At 48.6% G+C, this 17,299-nt stretch overlaps 1 protein-coding gene and 2 long non-coding RNA genes across 4 annotated transcripts; 2 read left to right on the top strand and 1 right to left on the bottom strand.

Annotated features, from left to right (window-relative positions):
• The first annotated feature begins 8,123 nt into the window (after nucleotides 1-8,123).
• LOC122190843 lies at nucleotides 8,124-11,545 on the top strand. 2 transcript variants are annotated; one of them, XR_006182225.1, is made up of 4 exons: nucleotides 8,124-9,118; nucleotides 9,188-9,470; nucleotides 10,752-10,831; nucleotides 10,920-11,545. It is a non-coding gene; the product is annotated as an uncharacterized LOC122190843 (long non-coding RNA). The 2 variants fall into 2 exon arrangements; XR_006182224.1 differs by having other exon boundaries at nucleotides 8,126-9,118; nucleotides 9,389-9,470.
• Nucleotides 8,356-13,247, bottom strand: LOC122190844. The gene is made up of 2 exons (XR_006182226.1): nucleotides 13,161-13,247; nucleotides 8,356-9,722 (listed from the first exon to the last, which is right to left on the bottom strand). It is a non-coding gene; the product is annotated as an uncharacterized LOC122190844 (long non-coding RNA).
• A 211-nt stretch (nucleotides 13,248-13,458) lies between these two features.
• On the top strand, nucleotides 13,459-16,529 carry LOC122190842 (tRNA wybutosine-synthesizing protein 4-like). Its single transcript, XM_042890956.1, has 4 exons — nucleotides 13,459-13,489; nucleotides 13,558-13,795; nucleotides 15,675-15,756; nucleotides 16,058-16,529. The coding sequence occupies exons 1-4, from the start codon at nucleotides 13,459-13,461 to the stop codon at nucleotides 16,307-16,309; spliced, it is 603 nt and encodes a 200-aa protein (XP_042746890.1). The 3' UTR covers nucleotides 16,310-16,529.
• Nucleotides 16,530-17,299: the final 770 nt, after the last annotated feature.

The following is a 17,299-nucleotide window of genomic DNA, read 5'->3' as shown; positions in this document are numbered from 1 at the left end:
CAAATGACGGCATCTGAGATGATTATGGCAGGGAATGAGAGCTTCGGCTTCAAAGAGTCTTGCGAAGATGTCAGCTTAGAGCTCAGCAGTCAAACGAGCGTATGAATATCAGGAATAATTAGGGTTGTTTTATATTCTTCAATCCTCCAGCAGCTCTTGTGACAAAATTAACACAACAGGATGTAGATTTACAGTGATTTCTTCCATCTTAATGCATCCTAAGGTAGCTCTAGCTCTGTTTGCTGCAGTAGAGTTTTAGCTTGTCTGCTACCACTGTAAAGCACTTCAGCCTTATTTTTCTGGGCAGACACATAATCATGAAAATGCCTTGCATTTCACTGTTTATTACTTCCCTGTTTATATTTCTACCAATATCAGCATCAACTGCAAACTGTATCAGAGGTGACTTTTTTTTACGTTCAAAGCACCAGAAATATTGAAGGAACACCTTAAGCTTCAAATATTCCTTCTGACAACTTTTCCCGCTGAGACATCTTACTACATGAACATATGTCTAAACAGATGCAGCACTTTTAAACAAAAATGGCATGGAGTATGATAGAGCATGTTATAATTTCAACTGGTTTGTTGTTTTGTGTAGAGGAACTGACAGGCTTCAAGCGCAGGCTTACTCTGATTGCAGCTGGCTGCTTTTGGGCCTTCGCCATAAGAAGTTTAGGGTCTCAGCCCCCAGCACAAGAAAGACATGGAGCTGCTGGAGCAGGTCCAGAGAAGCCCATGAAGATGCTCAGAGGGCTGGAGCAGCTCTCCTTCGGAAACAGGCTGAGAGAAGCGTGCTTGTCCAGCCTGGAGAAGAGGAGGCTCAGGGGAGAGCTCACCGCAGCCTTCCCGTGCTTCCATACTAAAAGGAGCTTATAATGAGGATGGAGACTGTTTACACTGTCTGACGGAATCATAAAGTCATAAAATCACTGAAGTTGGAAAAGACCTCTAAGATCATCTGGGTACTACGTCCACTCTTCCTTCAACACCTCCAGGGACAGTGACTCTACCACCTCCCTGGTCAGCCTGTTCCGATGCCTAGCCACTTTTTTCTGAGAAGAACTTCTTCCCAATATCCAACCTGAATCTCCTCTGGAGCAACTTGATGCTGCTCCCTCTTGTACTGGTGCCAGCTGGTGGATTTAACTCCATTCACCACCACTTTCTGGGCTGGGCTATCCAGCCATTTTTTACCCACCAAAGAGTGCCTGTCCAAGCCATGGGCTGCCAGCTTCTTCAGGAAAATACTACAGAAGACAGCGTAAAAGGCTTTGCTGAAGACGAGGCAGGCTGTGTGAACAGCCCTTCCCTCATCCACAAGGCAGGTCACTTGTTATAGAAAGAGATGAGGGTGGTCAGGCAGGACCTGCCTTTCAAACCTCATTTCCTTCTATGACCAGGGGCACAAAGGCGGACAGTTTCAAACTAAAAGAAGGCAGATTTAGATTAGATGTTAGGGAGATTTTTTTCACTCAGAAGGTGGTGAGATGCTGGAACAGGCTGCCCAGAGAGGTTTTGGATACCTCATCCCTGGAGATGTTCAAGGCTAGGCTGGATGGGGCCCTGGGCAACTCAATCCGGTACCTGATTGGCAACCGTGAGAGGAGCTGGAACCAGATGATCTGTAATGTCCCTTCCAAATCGAGTCAGTCTGTGATTCTATGACGTGAAGTAAATGTCCATTACTTAACCTTGCTTCAGTCATGGGATCATTCAGTTGTGGGATCAGGGAAGCCAAGGCGCAGGCAGAACTGAACTTGGCAAGGGACGTGAAAAACAATAAGAAAACCTTCTACAGGTACATTGCCCAGAAGAGACAGGCCAAAACGGGCGTACCTACTTTGGTGAATTTAAAAGGAGAACTGGCTTCAACAGATGAAGAGAAAGCTGAGGTGCTGAATGAGTTCTTCACCTCGGTCTTCACTGGTGGCCAGGATTCTGGTCTTTTTCACGTCCCTGAGCCCTGCATCCCCAAACCTCTATGTGGGGACCAAGGAGGCAAATCCCTCCCCACTGTAAGGGCAGAGCAAGTCCGAGAGTGCCTCCTTAGACTGAATGAATACAAGTCTATGGGGCCGGACGGCGTGCATCCCAGGGTCCTGAAGGAGCTGGCTGAGGTGGTTGCCGAGCCGCTCTCCATCATATTTGAGAAGTCGTGGCTGTCAGGTGAGGTCCCGAACGACTGGAGGAAGGGTCACGTCACTCCCATATACAAGAAGGGGAGCAGGGAGGACCCGGGGAACTACAGGCCGGTGAGTCTCACCTCCGTGCCTGGGAAGATCATGGAACAGATCCTCCTGGACAACATGCTCGGTCACATAAAGAATGAGCATGTGATCCGAGACAGCCAGCACGGCTTCACCGAAGGAAGGTCATGCCTAACTAATCTTGTGGCCTTCTATGATGGAGTGACGGCATTGGTGGACGAAGGGAAGGCGACCGATGTCATTTACCTGGACCTGAGCAAGGCCTTTGACATGGTCCCCCACCACATCCTCATCTCCAAATTGGAGGGAAGTGGATTTGATGGGTGGACGACCCGATGGATGAGCAATTGGTTGAAAGGCCGCAGACAGAGGGTGGTGGTCAATGGCTCTATGTCCAGGTGGAGGCCGGTAACAAGTGGTGTCCCCCAAGGGTCTGTCTTGGGACCTGTGCTCTTTAACATCTTTATTAATGACATCGATGAGGGAATTGAGTGCACCCTCAGCAAGTTTGCTGACGACACCAAGCTGAGTGGTGCGGTTGATACGGTGGAAGGAAGGGATGCCATGCAGAGGGACCTCGACAGGCTGGAGGGCTGGGCTCGGGTGAACCTGATGAGGTTCAACACGGCAAAGTGCAAGGTTTTGCATTTGGGCCGGAAGAACCCCAGGCACCTGTACAGGCTGGGAGGAGTGGTCCTTGAGAGCAGCTCGGCAGAGAAGGACCTGGGGGTCCTGATGGACGAGAGACTGAATATGAGCCAGCAGTGCGCTCTGGCAGCTCGAAAGGCAAATGGGATCCTGGGCTCCATCAGGAGAGGGGTGGCCAGCAGGGACAGGGAGGTGATTGTCCCTCTCTACTCGGCTCTTGTGAGGCCCCATCTGGAGTACTGTGTCCAGGTGTGGAGCCCTCAGTACAAGAAAGACATTGAGATTTTGGAAAGGGTCCAGAGGAGGGCAACTAAGATGATCAGGGGGCTGGAGCACCTCCCCTATGAGGACAGGCTGAGGGAGTTGGGCTTGTTCAGCCTGGAGAAGAGAAGGCTGCAGGGCGACCTCATTGCAGCCTATCAATACCTGAAGGGAACCTACACCCGAGAGGGGAGTAAACTCTTCAAAAGGGCTGACAACAGCAGGACTAGGGGAAATGGATCCAAGTTGAAGGAGGGAAGATTTAGGTTGGATGTTAGGGGGAAGTTCTTTACTAGGAGAGTGGTTAGGCCCTGGAACGGGCTGCCCAGGGAGGTTGTGGATGCCCCGTCCTTGGACGTGTTTAAGGCCAGGTTGGACGGGGTCCTGGGCAACCTGATCTGAATGTGTATGTTTGGTGGCCCTGCTAGGCAGGGGGGTTGGAACTACATGATCCTTGAGGTCCCTTCCAACCCGGGTGATTCTGTGATTCTGTCATCGTCTGTCATCATGTTCCACTGTGTTCTGAAGATCAATGTAATTGAGCAGTCAGGTCCCAAAAATGCATTTCGTTTAAAAACAAATGCTCTGTTCTTGGATCAAGGATTTCTGTGTTACAGTTCTACTTAACTAGGCTGTGGACAGCTGATGAAAAAGAAAAAAAAAAAAAGAAAAACATAAGCAGTGGAAGCAGGGATGGGTTGCCTGGGAAGAATATAGGGATGCTGTCCAGATATGCAGGGCTAGGATCATGAAAGTCAAGGCGCAGATGGAATGAAACTTGATGAGGGATGTGAAAAACAACAAGAAGGGTTTCTTTAGATACGTTTGGCAGAGCAGACAGGCAAAGGAGAGTGCACTCCTCCTGTTAAACGAAAAGGCAGAGCTGGTCTCCTCAGACATGGACGAGGCTGAGTGCTTAATGAGTTCTTTGCCCCTGTCTTCATGAACATTCAGGCTTCCTACATCTCTCTCATGTCCCTGAACTTCTAAGCGGGGGTGGGATGAGCAAAATCCCTGCCAGTGTAAGAGCAGAGCTGAATATGTGCAAGTATGAATATGGAGCTGAACAATACGAACCCTAGTGTTCTAAGGAGCTGCCTGATGTACCTGCCAAGCCTCACTCCATCACATCTGAAAAATCATGGCTGTCAGGCAAAGTCCCTGCTGAGTGGAAAAAGGAAAGCATCACTCCCATTTCTAAGAAAGGGAGAAAAAGGAAGAGCCAGGGAACTACAGGCCGGTGAGCCTCACCTCTGTGCCTGGGAAGATCTTGGAGCAGAAGCTATGTTAAGGCACATGCAAGATAAGGAGGTGATCTGAGAGCCAGCATAGCTTCACCAATGGCAGATCGTGCCTGACGAATCTGGTGGCCTTCTATGATGAAGTGATGCCACCAGCAGACAGAGGAAAGGCAACTGGAATCGTGCAAGGCTTTTGACATGGCCCCACACCACATCCTTAACTCTAAATTGGAGAGGGATGGATTTGAAGGCTGGATTATTAGGTGGACAAATAAATGGTTGGATGGTCACAGCCGGGGGCTGTTGTCAATGGATTTGTGTCCAGGAGGAAGGCGGTCACAAGTGGTGACCCCCAGTGCTCTTCAGCATGTTTATCAATGGCACAGACAGCCGGATTGATTGTACCTTCAGCAAGTTTGCTGATGACACCAAGCTGGGTGGTAGGACTTGGGGGTCCCGATGAACAAAAAGCTGGAGGGACAACACTATCCTGGGCTACGTCAACAGAGCGGTGGCAGGCAGGGACAAGGAGGTGACTGTCCCTCTCTACTCTGCCCTTGTGAGGCACCATCTGGAGCACTGCATTTAGGCCTGGGGCTTTCTTCTTTTCATCTTCTCTCCTGCCCTCCCTCCCTTTCTTCTTCCCCCTCTCCCTCCCTTCCTCCCTTCCTTCTGTTTCCCAAAGTGTGTGTTAGTAAGTCAAGGAAAAGATAATTCAGAGAAGTTCCACATCATGTGTTTTAAAAAATATGAAACTAAGTCTCTTTGTGGTTTCATGATTTATGAATGCCAGTAACTATCCCAGTTTAATCTGAATCCTACTGTTCTGAAGATAAAACTCACTGTTACACATTAAATTAGACTGCAGATCACATAACTGCCTGAACCACGTGAATCACTAGCAAATATGGATAATGAAATGGAGAACTGGCACAGGAGGAATGAAAGAACATGGATACACATAAACAAAAACGCTCCTCCAAAGCATTTGAAAAAATGCTGATCAGATAATTTTCATACCAGGAACCCAAGGTGCTTGACTACCAGACTAAAGGAAAACTTGCAATACAAAGCATAGAAATTAAGACAAGAGCATTTTCCACATGCTTGCAACATTCCCTGCTATCTGAATGAGCCAACGAGAAGAAGGATTTTGCTGGGCCTTATTCTTACTAAGAAGGAAGGGCTGGCTGGGGATATGAAGGTTGGGGGCAACGTGAGATGCAGCAATCACGAGATGATGGAGTTCAGGATCTTGTGTGGAAGAAGCAAAGCAGCATGTAGGACTGCCAACCCTGACCTCTTCCAGGATGTGCGTGGAGGTGTCCCATGGGGTGAGCGTTGGAAAGCAAGGAGGCCTGAGGGAGCTGCTCAGCCCTCAAACACAACTTCTTCCAAGCTCAGGATTGGTGCACAGCTAAGAGTGAAAAATTGGGGAAAGTTGGCAGAAGGCCTGAATGGATGAGCAAGGAGCTCATGGATAAACTCAAAGGTGAGAAGAAAGTCTATAAAATGTGGAAAAAGGGCCTGTCTGGTTAGGAGGAATACAGGAATGTTGTTAGAGCCTGTAGGGATGCAATGAGGAAGGCCAAGGCCCACTTGGAATCAAATTTGGCAAAGGAAGTCAAGGATAACAAGCAAGCAAGGTGTTTTTAAGTATGTCAGCAGTAAAAGGAAGACTAAGGAAAATGTGAGTCCATTACTGAATGAGGTAGAGGCCCTGGCAAGAAGGGATGCTGGCAAGGTGAAGATACAGAATGCCTTCTTTGCTTCTAGCTTTACTAATCAGACTGCCCCTCAGGAAGCTCAGACCCTGGACATAAGAGAGCCTGGGGAATGGAAGCCTTCCCCTTAGTTGAGAAGGATATGATTAGAGAGTGTCTGGCCAAAACCAACTCACACAGATCCATGGGCCCTGATGGGATGCACCCACGTGTGCTGAGGGAGCTGGCAGAAATGACCGCTGAGCCACTCTCTTTTATCTTTCAGAGGTCCTGGAGAACAGGAGAGATGCCTGAAGACTGGAGGATAGTCAGTATCACACCAGTCTTCAAACAAGGCAAGAAGGAGGATCTGGAAAACCACAGGCCAGTCAGCCTCACTTCTGTCCTTGGAAAGCTTGTTCTGGATGCTATCTCCAAGCAATTGGAAGAGAAGTGTTGATGAAGGGAGAACAGTGGATGCTGTGTACCTTGACTTCAGCAAGGCATCTGACACGGTCTCCCACAGCATTCTTGTTATGATACTTAGAAATTGTGGGATATATGAGTGGACAAGGAGGTGCATTGAGACTTATCCCACCATGGTTAAAAGGGACATCCATCCGTGCACAGCCCAACCTCTCCTTTGAATCAGGGCTATCAAAAATACAAGGCCAGGTCTGCATTGAAACCTTGCAAGGTAGGAGCTCAGCCCATGCGAGTAGCTTTTCCTAGCGCTGCACTGCTCTCCTGATGGAGAATGTTTCCTGAAGTCCACTCTGAATGTGTCGAGCTGTAATTGTGGAAATCGTTCTTACTCTGTTGTCTGCCACTACAAAGAAGCATTTGGCTCCATCGTGTTTATCTGCTCTTCAGATAGCAGCACTGTGCAGTTAGAAAGCCTTACCCTACCCCAGATTGAGGAGTGGCTGACAGCACAGCTCTGCGATTAACGCTCTGAGCTCTGCCTGTCAGCCAGTGGAAAGGCAAAAGATTAACAGAACCTGTAGCATCTCCTGTATGAGGAAAGATTGAGGGACTTTGAACTCTTCAGTATGGAAAAGAGAAGGCTGAGAGGGGATCTCATAGCTGTTTGTAAGCATAAGAATGAGAACATTCCTGCATCCTTCCTCTGGACTGGGATTGCACTGTTCATCAACTCCTGCAATTGTACTGCAGCCTGGCTTCTCTGAAATGAGAGATAATTAAAACCTTCCCTGGTACTGCTTTCTCCACTCAGAATAGAAAGTGCCTCTCTCTCCATTACAAAAACCATTCCCAGCCCAGAACAAAGGCCAGAAGTTTTTGGTAAGTAGAGATCTCACCACAAGAAAGCAGGGCCCAGCATAATTTATATTGCTTCCTCCTTGCCATCTATGTGTGGGGCCCCAGTGTGATGACATCCTGGCTCAGATGCTATAAACAAGGCCATATTAATGGATCATAAACTCCTTGGAGGCTGGCTGGATGTCTGTATTAGGTTATGAGTTCCTGAAAGCAGAGATAACAACAAGGTGAATCTGAGAATGGAAAGTTGGAGAAACGGAAGTTAAGACACTGGAGAAATACCTCCCCTTTGCTAGTCCTGTTTATCTGAGCCTCTTACAAAGAAGTTGGTGAATGTGATTCTGGTTTTAGCATCACGTGGATGAGGAGATCTGGGCTAAGCAGCACAATGTCAGATTGCAAATATGCCATTATAATGCTGCTGCTCCCTGGAACATCAAGCAGCGTAAGAAGTAGCCACCTGCAAGAGAAGGCATAATGCATCAAGGACTATGAGAAAATTGGCTTAGAGTCCAAGTCCAGATTGCAATTCATTTTCTGATAGCCCTTTGGTAGATTCATTCTGGATAACTTTACAACCATGTTAAAACTAAAGAGTTTGCCTTTATTCTGACTATAGGGGACACCTCAAACCAGAACTCCTTACTACTTACAATCATAGAATCTCAAGGTTGGAAGGGACTACAGGATCATCCAGTCCAACCATCCTCCCACCACCTCTGCTGCCCCCAGCACCAAACCACATCTCGCAGCTCCTCATCCAGGAGCCCCTTGAGCACTGCCAGGGACGGCGACTGCACCACCTCCCTGTGCAGCCACTGCAGTCAGCACGGCTTTCAGTGCTTATCCCAGTGCCCTGCCGTGATGCCAGCAATCACTGTACTACTGAAATACACCTATGTAGCACCAATCCTTTTCTGTTTGCAGTACTGCCGCCTTTATGTCCTCTTCAAAATAGATTTTGGTTTAACTATGTGATAAAACTGAGAACTCATGATTCATTGCCCATCCAATGTAATCAATCCTTTAATTTCTGCTTTCCAGGACACAGCCATTAGCCAGTAACCACAAACTGCTCTGTGGGACTCTCATGGAAACAACAGCCCTCCTGGATGACAATTATCCATTGTTACATACAGCAAGAGATTTTAAACCAAAAGTTTATGAATTACTGCCCAGTGTTTATCCAGCTCTTCATGCACTACTGCCAAATGCTTTATAAAAATCCCTTATCCATTTCTGAGGTGCCAAAATTCCTTTTTTTCACACACTCTACCTTGGAGATACAAAATTTGATCTTTTCACCACTCTACTGATGGAGAATTGAGACACACATTTGAGGAGCAAACAATATAACAGTCAGATTTTGAAGGTCTTTAAGTCACTGAAGAAACTATGAAACAGACCATGTTTAATTACTGCATTTGGAGAGAAGCACAGGGCAGAGTCCTTCTATCTAGTGCACAGAGGGAGCTTGGAGATGCTTAGGGCTGTAGGTTAAAGTGGCTAGAGGAACATGCATCAGGACCTTAAAGAGAGCCAGAAGCTTCCCTAATCGTAAGCTACAGAATCCAATATTGCTCATTTGTCTTTGAAAAACCCAACACTAGACAATACGTGAGTCTGAGCTGTTGAGAGAAAGCAAACTGAGAAGATGTGATAAGGTCTTTGAATAACACCAGCATAAGTGGAATGCAGCATAAAATGATGTAATTGCAGTATCAGAGTTTCGTGGGTGTTCATTCATGAAATGCCAAGTGCATCGCTGAATGTAAGTACATCTATGTTCAGTAATGTGTTACTTAAAATGAGAAAAAGCACCAGCTTTTTTTTTCCTTAGTACAGGGACTCTAATGGAGCTGAGGAGCGCTTCCCACCAAGGAGATGGATGCCAGGGTGGGGGTCAGTATCACTTGATCTGAAGTAGAAAAGCATCTTCCTGCAAGACTTCATTGCAGGCATTTTCCAGACAGCTCAGGTATTTTTAAAGAAAGACATGACCATAGCTCTGCCTAAATCAAGCTTCTGTCCTTCAACACAGAATTGACAACATAACTTCATGAAGTTGTGATCTATTAGAAAGGAGATTTTAAAAGACCACAGTACTGCAAGGAATAAAACAGGTAAGCAAATCTCATACAATCATATTTCCACTGGTATTATAAATAGACTTCTTATTATCTTGCTCAGCAATGTACAGTGCTTGTAGAGTTAATGACAATCTTCACTCCCTCTCACAGTGTGCAACAACAACCCTTCCCATTTTGCCTAGAGCTGATACTATACGAAGTGTCCAAGAATTTCACAAAACATGCCATTTTCATTTATCACCGTCAGCTGTAGGTAATTCCTCACGATCCTTTGGTCCAAGATCTCTGCAAAACAAAAACAAAAGACAACAAAACCCCATCTCAGTATTGATTGCCCTCACATCTCCTCAGTCTGTTCTTTGCACCCTCCTTGATTCATAAACCTAAATCCATTACAATGCTGCTGCAAATATTCTTTCTCCAGGTTGGTATGTTAGCTATATCCTCACCTCATCTCTACTGCACAGTTTCTATAATGCAACAAAGCACGCCACATCTTCTACCTTTTCAAATCCCTTACAATGGTTTCCTGTGCTTTTTAATTTTTGTTACAAACCACAGGGTAATTACCTATTTCTTCTCTTCTATCATCAGTGGAATCAACATCTTTTGGAATCTTCCAAAATTCTTTCTGTCATTCTTTTTGAAAAAGAGGAGAAAAGATTCCACTGAGCATCGAAGAGACATTGGAACAGGTTGCCCAGAGAGGCTGCCTCCTTCTTGGAGGCATTCAAGGCCAGGCTGGATCACAGAATCATGGAATGGCTGGGGTTGGAAGGGAGCTTAAGGATCACGAAGCTCCAACCCCCCACCAATGCAGGGCCACCAACCTCCCCATCTCACAGCAGCCCAGGCTGCCCAGGGCCCCATCCAACCTGGCCTCCAACACCTCCAGGGATGGGGCTTTGAGCAACCTGGTCTTGTGACAGGTATCCCTACCTAGAGCAGGGGGTTGGAACTAAGTGATCTTAAAGGTCTCTTTCAACCCAAACCATCCTATGATTCCTTGACAGTGTATTATTTTGGCTTACAATATATTGGATTATTGTTTTTTTCAGGTTCTTAAAAGTGACTGGTTCCTGTGATTCTAAGTTGTTTTGTCAATCACTGCCTTTGATGACATAGCTGTCTTTTGTAAAGTATTTAGGATGCACACTCAGGAATTGCATGTGTGTAGAGGACTTAGAGGTCATGCTGCTTATCTCCACATTTTGCCGTATCGGCCTTAGCTTGACAAGGCTTTGCCTTGTAACAGAGGCCTCTGTGGTAATACTGATGTATTGAGATCTGAGATTGGTATCATCTGTTCTCCAGGATTTTGCCACATTATCCTAGATCAGCAGATGAGTCCAGTCGTCGTCTCTTGCAGTATTTGAGAGCAACAAGACAAATAGGTAATGAAAGAAAAAGGTACCAATATCATTAATGTACAGCCCTACTGCTCTGCACCATGCACATATGTCACCTTTATATCATTCACAGAGCTTTTTCCCAGATGGAAGCTGATAGAGAAACTGTGATGCAGCTGATAACCTTCAGCACACATCCAGGTGATCAGAACAGCAAGAAAGATAAGGGAAAATGCTTCGCTGTTCAGCCCATGTCAAAGCCCCAACATCTTTGGTCCACCTTGAACTGAAGGCAGACTCTGACGCTGGGCACAGTGCAGCCTCCTGTGGGAGGACAGCACCACTCAGTGAACCTTCGGGGGATTCTGGCGTCCCACTCCTCCATGCTGAGCAGCCTGGCTGCTCGCTCCGGAGCACTCCCTGTTTCTCATCGGGGTTCTCTGCCGTCATCTCTGAGGTCAGGAAGAAAGACCACGCCTCGCCTGCTCCTAAACAAAAGACTATAGATAGCTGTGGCAGCAAATGCTTCTCATTATGTACTCCTCTCTCCTCAGACTGCCTGCCCAGTTGGGGGTGGGAGCAGCATGGGGCCCTGAGATGCCTGTGCTGCTCTGCTGTGTGTTTTCTGTTATGTGGGGTGAGGAGTGCATTCCTCACAGGCTTTGAATGTCTGCAAAACCCCAGAGGAATCCTCGGAGCAGTGGGAGGAGAGATCGGGCACGGAGAAGTTACCCATGCACATCGGGATAAGGCGTCCCCCTGCTGCATCGGCCTGCAAAGGCATCCAAACCTGACGGAAGTGCAAGTGCTAGGGCAGCACGCCCTCTCAGCGTGCATTTAAAAGCCTCACTCTTCCCACCAACACAGCTTGTTTGGCTAGGCTTAGTCTGGCAAAACAGATCAAGCAGTGATAAACCTGTCTGCTTGTGCACTTAGAGTCAGTGCAGGATAGGTAAAGGAATCATTTCAGATTAAGACTGATTGTGAACCAAGAACAGATAGATATAAACTGGCTATTATTGCATTCAACAAGAATTCTGCTAGCTATTACAGCTATCAGGCTTTAAAACATCTTTTCAGAGTAAGAAAGACACAGGAGCAAAAATTCCAGCGTCTGATAAAATTGAGTGATTACGGGATTTCATACCTATGGCAGCTTGAGTTTGGACGTGGAGGCCCAAGAATTACTGGCACCACATTCTTTTCCCGCATCACAGAACTCCAATATAGAGCCTCTCCTCATGGAGTATGCATGCAGGGCCTTGTACCAAGGACAGGAAACTAACCTCCCAGTCCCACTCCCTCTCAGCTTTATGTGTCTGATGCCTAGTTCATGTTTCAGTGTCTCTGACAGAGCTTGCACAGAAGATTGTTATGGATATAGAAACATGGAACTGGAAAAATCTTCCTGGGACAGCTGGATGCAGTGTTGAGTGGCCATTCCCCAGCTTGCTGCCAAGCATTTTTTTTTTCATCATCGTTCTCAGGATGCTTGTAGAATTGGGAACGTTGCAGGACCTGAAGTATCAGCAGGATGGGACAGCACAGCCCGTGAGCCTTAACTGCAGTGCAATCCAAACATCATCTCCACACTGCAGAGATGGGACAATCAACAAAATAATGGGCAGTTCGCAAAAGAGAGCCCTGGAGGGAAGTCTTGATATCCCTGGAGAAAGTGCATACATCCAGAATATAAACAGAACTACTGACCTGCATCCTGCCCTGTAACCACATATATGAGCCACTCCAAATCCGCCGGGAATAGCCTAAAAGGCAGCTCTACTAAAGTGCACCTCTGAAAAAAGAAATCTGTACTGCTACTGATGAAATGCTAGCAGTAGTAGCAGTAGTAGGTCGAGGAGTGAGCTGCATGGATCCCAGTTAGAAATACGCATGCTGACCGTTCTCTGCAGAAGTGACATTTTGTGATTCCAGCTGATGCAATGCACAACATAATACTGTGCAGACCACAAGATACGTAGAGACAATGAGCACAGAGGCAAGCATAGTCCTGGTGACACCTTGCTACGGCCAGGCCAGCACGGCTCTTCTACAACTCGCAGTGCAAACCCTAAGGAGAAACAGCAGGAACATCCACCTGCTCTGCAACAGGCCGTGCCCTGCCCGTTTCTCGGTCACACCGCAGGCTGCGAGCGCTCACAAAGCCACGGGCAGCGCCCGCGTCAGTTCTGCTCAAGAGCGCGCGGAGCTCCGCGCCCCCGGGCAGCTCAGCAGCTCGGCGGGGAGCTCAGGCCCGCAAGGCGCTCAGCGCCGCGCTGCCGCACCCCAGCACCCCCCGGGGAGCTCCGCACGGCCGCAGCGCCGCACGCATCCTCCGGGCAGCTCCGCGCTCCTCCCGCGTCCCTCCGCTTACCGCGAAGAGGCTGCCCGTTGCCACGGCCGCGAGCCTCCGGCCCTCCCTCGCTGCCGGGCTCAGGTACGGGAGCGCGCTCCCGGGTCCGCCGAGCGCCGCGGCAGCAGCGAGGGGCGGCGGGACGGCCGCGCCCGCAGACGGGGACGCCGCGGGGCCGAGCGGGCGCCGCACGCGGATTGCCCGGAGGCGGTGCTGCCGGGACGAGGCGGGGCGGGGCGGGGCGGGCCGCCAGGGGGCGCTACGTAGCGTCCGCAGAGCCTACGTCACTGCGCGTGAGCGACGCATCTCTGCGCGCGGCATGGAGGGAGGGCGGCCGAGCGCGGGCGTGAGTGAGCGCCGACTGCGGAGCGGGGCGGTTCTGCTCGGGAGGAGTCCGGCCGGGCTCTCGGGGCGGCAGGGAGAGGCGGCGCCGCGAAGGAGGCTCGGCCGCTCCGGCGGGAGCTGTGCCGTAAGGCAGCCGGGCTGCGGCGCGGCGGCGCCCGGTTCGTCACGCGGTTTGTCGTCCCGCAGGTGCGGGGCACGGGCGGCAGCAGCGCCGTCAGCAAATGCTCAGCGGCGGAGCGGGGATACGTGCGGGACCGCTTCGTGCGGCTCCTCGCGGGCCGGCCGCGGAGGAGAACTGCGCTCATCCACCGGTAGGAATGCGCGGTGCGGCTCGGGGCGAGGCGGCGGACGGGAGCGGCGAGCAGCGCCTGCCGCTCCGCGCTGTGCGTGAGCGCGGCTGTGCGGGGCGTTCAAACGCGGGCGCTTACAGTGCGTACCCGCGGTGAGCCTTGGTTAACGTGAGGCGGCTCGATATGACAGTGACTGCGAACTGCCGAAGGAGTTTCGTGTAGGTAACATAAATGTCAGGAGCTGGCAGGCCTGTGAGGGCAAACGCTGCTAATCGCATCTGAAAGTGCATCTGTGTCGAGGTGTCTGCTCACGTGGCGTCGGTGTGCCAAACTAAATTCATGCCAGGAGCTACATGTTACTGTTGTTAATGCTGTCTTCCCAAATCCTTGGGTTTCTTTTAAAATGTTTCTGTGAGGTCTGGGGGTGGGGATAATGAGCGCCTGCTGGGGGAGTTGACAGGGAGAGGAACGGCTGGTGGGAACACCGTGAAACTGAGTAAAACTGGTTTCCTGAGCACTGAGGAAACGGAGGCAGCAGCCAGGTGGATGCTGAATGCTTTCCAGGAATTCAGTTTTCTTGGTTTTCATCACACAGAAAAAAGAAAACCAACACAGAGAATGAAACTCCTTTCAGTTTTCATTTTTGCTCCCCGTTAATGCTCTTGCACACGCAGCTTTCATTTTGTTATACCCAATAACTGCTGGTTGAGCACATCACCTTGTGTATAAAGGAGTTAATTTCATATTGTCACACCATCTGATTTGGGGCAGGAAGTGAGATCACAGAATGATCCAGGTTGAAAGGACCCCAAGGATCATGAAGCTCCAGTTCCCCTGCCACAGGCAGGGCCACCAACCTCCCCATTTCACAGCAGCCCAGGCTGCCCAGGGCCCCATCCAACCTGGCCTTGAACACCTCCAGGGATGGACGGGGCATCACAGCCTCTCTGGGCAGCTGTTCCAGCACCTCACCACTCTCTCTCTAAACAACTTCCCCCTGACATCCAACCTCCAGCTGCCCTCCCTCAACTCCAAACCATTTCCCCTTGTCCTGCTGCCATCTCCCTTTTCCAAGAGCTGACTCCCCTCCTGTCTGCAGGCTCCCTTGAGGCACTGCAGGCTGCACTGATGTCACCCCGCAGCTTCTCTTCTCCATGCTGAACAAGCCCAGCTCCCTCAGCCTGTCTTTGCAGGGAGATGCTGCAGCCCCTTGATCATCTTTGTGGCTCCTCTGCACCCTCTCCAACAGCTCCCTGTCTTTTCTTGTGTTGTGGACCCCAGATCTGGACACAGTACTCTAGATAGAGAGTAGAGAGGGAAAATCACCTCCCATTTCCATCTGACCACCCCTCTTCTGGTGAAGCCCAGGATCCCATTGACTTTCCAAGCATCTTGAACACACTGCTGGCTCATGTTCATCCATCAGGACCCCCAGGTCCTTCTCCACAGGGCTGCTCTCAAGCACCTCTCCTTCCAGTCTGTTTTGATGCCTGGGATTCCTCCGGCCCAAATGCCAAACCTTGCACTTTGCTGTGTTGAACCTCATCAGGTTCATCCTGGCTAAGATGTTGGCCAACTGCATTGCAGGAAGCATTCTGACTGTCTGGACTCATCCTTTTCCATCCACTGAGTATTTATGTTTGTAGACTGGTACAGTTAGGAAATTTACGTGTTTTCTCTCAGTTATCTGTGGTCTTGGTGGTTAGACATTAAATACAGGGTCTAGAGATTACAGAATCATCAGATATCACCAAGTGTAGGTACATAAATATGATTATTGAGTGGAAGCTGAGAGAGAAAAGGTTTGTTGGTTTTTTGTGTTTTTTTTTGGAATAGACAGTGTAATTCTTGGAGAAATAGGGTTACTGGACAGCAGTTCCAGTTGAATTTCATTCCACAGAGGTTATTATGTCCGTGCCCGTGCTGTAGATCACTGTGTTCAAGATTTCCTGCTGAAGACCAGAAGTCATCCTAGGAGACAGGTACGTTTCCATTGCCTGGCTGTGCTGGCAGCTTCTGCTGTATTTGTACATGAAACGTTTTTTAGCAGCTGTGGTGGTTTTCTCCCAAAATAGTGCAGAGGATCTACTTGGCAGTACTGGTTCTGCATTTGTTGCTGACAGAAATATCTATCTAGTATTTGCACAAGTTTTTCAACCTCTTTTGGGAGATTACCTGGTTTTGTTACTCTGCAGATTGTGCACCTGAACTGGAATGTTCTTCACAGGAAGATGCTCAGGATGCTGCTAGAGTATCACTTGTTTTCTGCCGATTTCTCTGCAGATCCTGTCTCTAGGTGCTGGCTTTGACTCCTTGTACTTCCGTTTGAAAGACATGGATCTTCTACATCACACTGTAATGTATGAGGTGGATTTCCCAAGTGTGGCGTGCCAAAAAGCTGCTCTGATCAAGAGGACGGAAGAGTTGTCAGCACTGGTGGGAGATGCTGGAGCAGAAGGGTTAGGTATGGTGTTTGTGGAAAATGTTCTGGATGCTGCATGTATGGAAGAAGGAAAAAAAAGCTTCAGCCTTTAAAAACTGAGTTGTTTTAGAGGAACTCGGAAGTGTGTGTGTGTAGTAAGAACGTGTGTGAGGTACGTGTTTATTTTGTGAAAAAAATCAGAACCGTTTGGAAGCATTGGGAGACAACAAGATGCAGAACTGCTCGGAAGTTTTTGAGGAGCAGATTACATCAAACAAAGCTCAGTGTATTTTGTGGCAACTTTTTAAGTATTGTGTCTAACTTTGGACTTACCAGTGCAAAGACTGCAGCCTGCGCTGTGATGGGTCGGGAGAATGAGAAAGGGCTGAAGCACAACATGTAGGTGGTAGAGCTGAGAGAACCTTCCTCAACTTGAAGAGAAGGATGAGTGGTGGGGAATAGTCTTACTGCAGTTTTTAACTACCCAGTGGAAAATTATAGTGAGGATGGAGCCAGGCTCTTTTTGGAGACAGTAGTGCTTGACTGTACAAAGCCTGGAGCAACCTGTTACAGGTAACCTTTGAAGTCACCTTTCCACCTAAATGATTCTGTGATTTATGATCTTTGTGGGTAGGGGAGAAGCTATTATTCTTAAGTATGCTGACTGCAATTGCAGCATTAGTCATTGTGTTTTATTGGCTTCTTTTAAACCTTCAGGAAGAGGAAAAATTGAGTCTTGTGAAAATATGGTAGAATCTAAGCACAGCTGAAGGGCTAGTTTTGCCAACTAAGCACTGAGTGGCAGTTCATTTGCAAAATGGAGGGATGTAAGGTATGGGGTTCACTAGGTGGTTCTCTTGCATCTGATCTCCTTCAAGGTTTACATTAATGTTGTAGTTGATAGGCTGTGGAAGGTGGAAATGTTATAATGCAATAGAAAATAGAGATAGTTGCAATGCGATAGATGGAATTAGGTTTTTGACAAAGTACAGGAAATCTGTGAAATGTGGGATGAAATACAATAGGGACATATTCAAGCCACTACGTTTTGACTGTAATCACAGAATTATGGGGCTGGAAGGACCTCCAGGGATCACTGAGTC

The sequence above is a fragment of the Lagopus leucura genome, unplaced genomic scaffold, assembly GCF_019238085.1.
Source record: "Lagopus leucura isolate 7727_CA_CO unplaced genomic scaffold, USGS_WTPT01 58954-0_obj-0_obj, whole genome shotgun sequence".
NCBI classification, from domain to species: Eukaryota; Metazoa; Chordata; class Aves; order Galliformes; family Phasianidae; genus Lagopus; species Lagopus leucura.
This window is presented reverse-complemented; position numbering and strand designations above follow the sequence as displayed.

Excerpts from the sequence above, each read along its gene's own strand:
- LOC122190842 (XM_042890956.1), top strand. The coding sequence starts at position 13,459 with ATGGAGGGAGGGCGGCCGAGCGCGGGCGTGA. Across the intron at positions 13,796-15,674 it reads AGAACTGCGCTCATCCACCG|AGGTTATTATGTCCGTGCCC; the intron begins GTAGGAATGCGC and ends TTCATTCCACAG. Across the intron at positions 15,757-16,057 it reads GAAGTCATCCTAGGAGACAG|ATCCTGTCTCTAGGTGCTGG; the intron begins GTACGTTTCCAT and ends ATTTCTCTGCAG.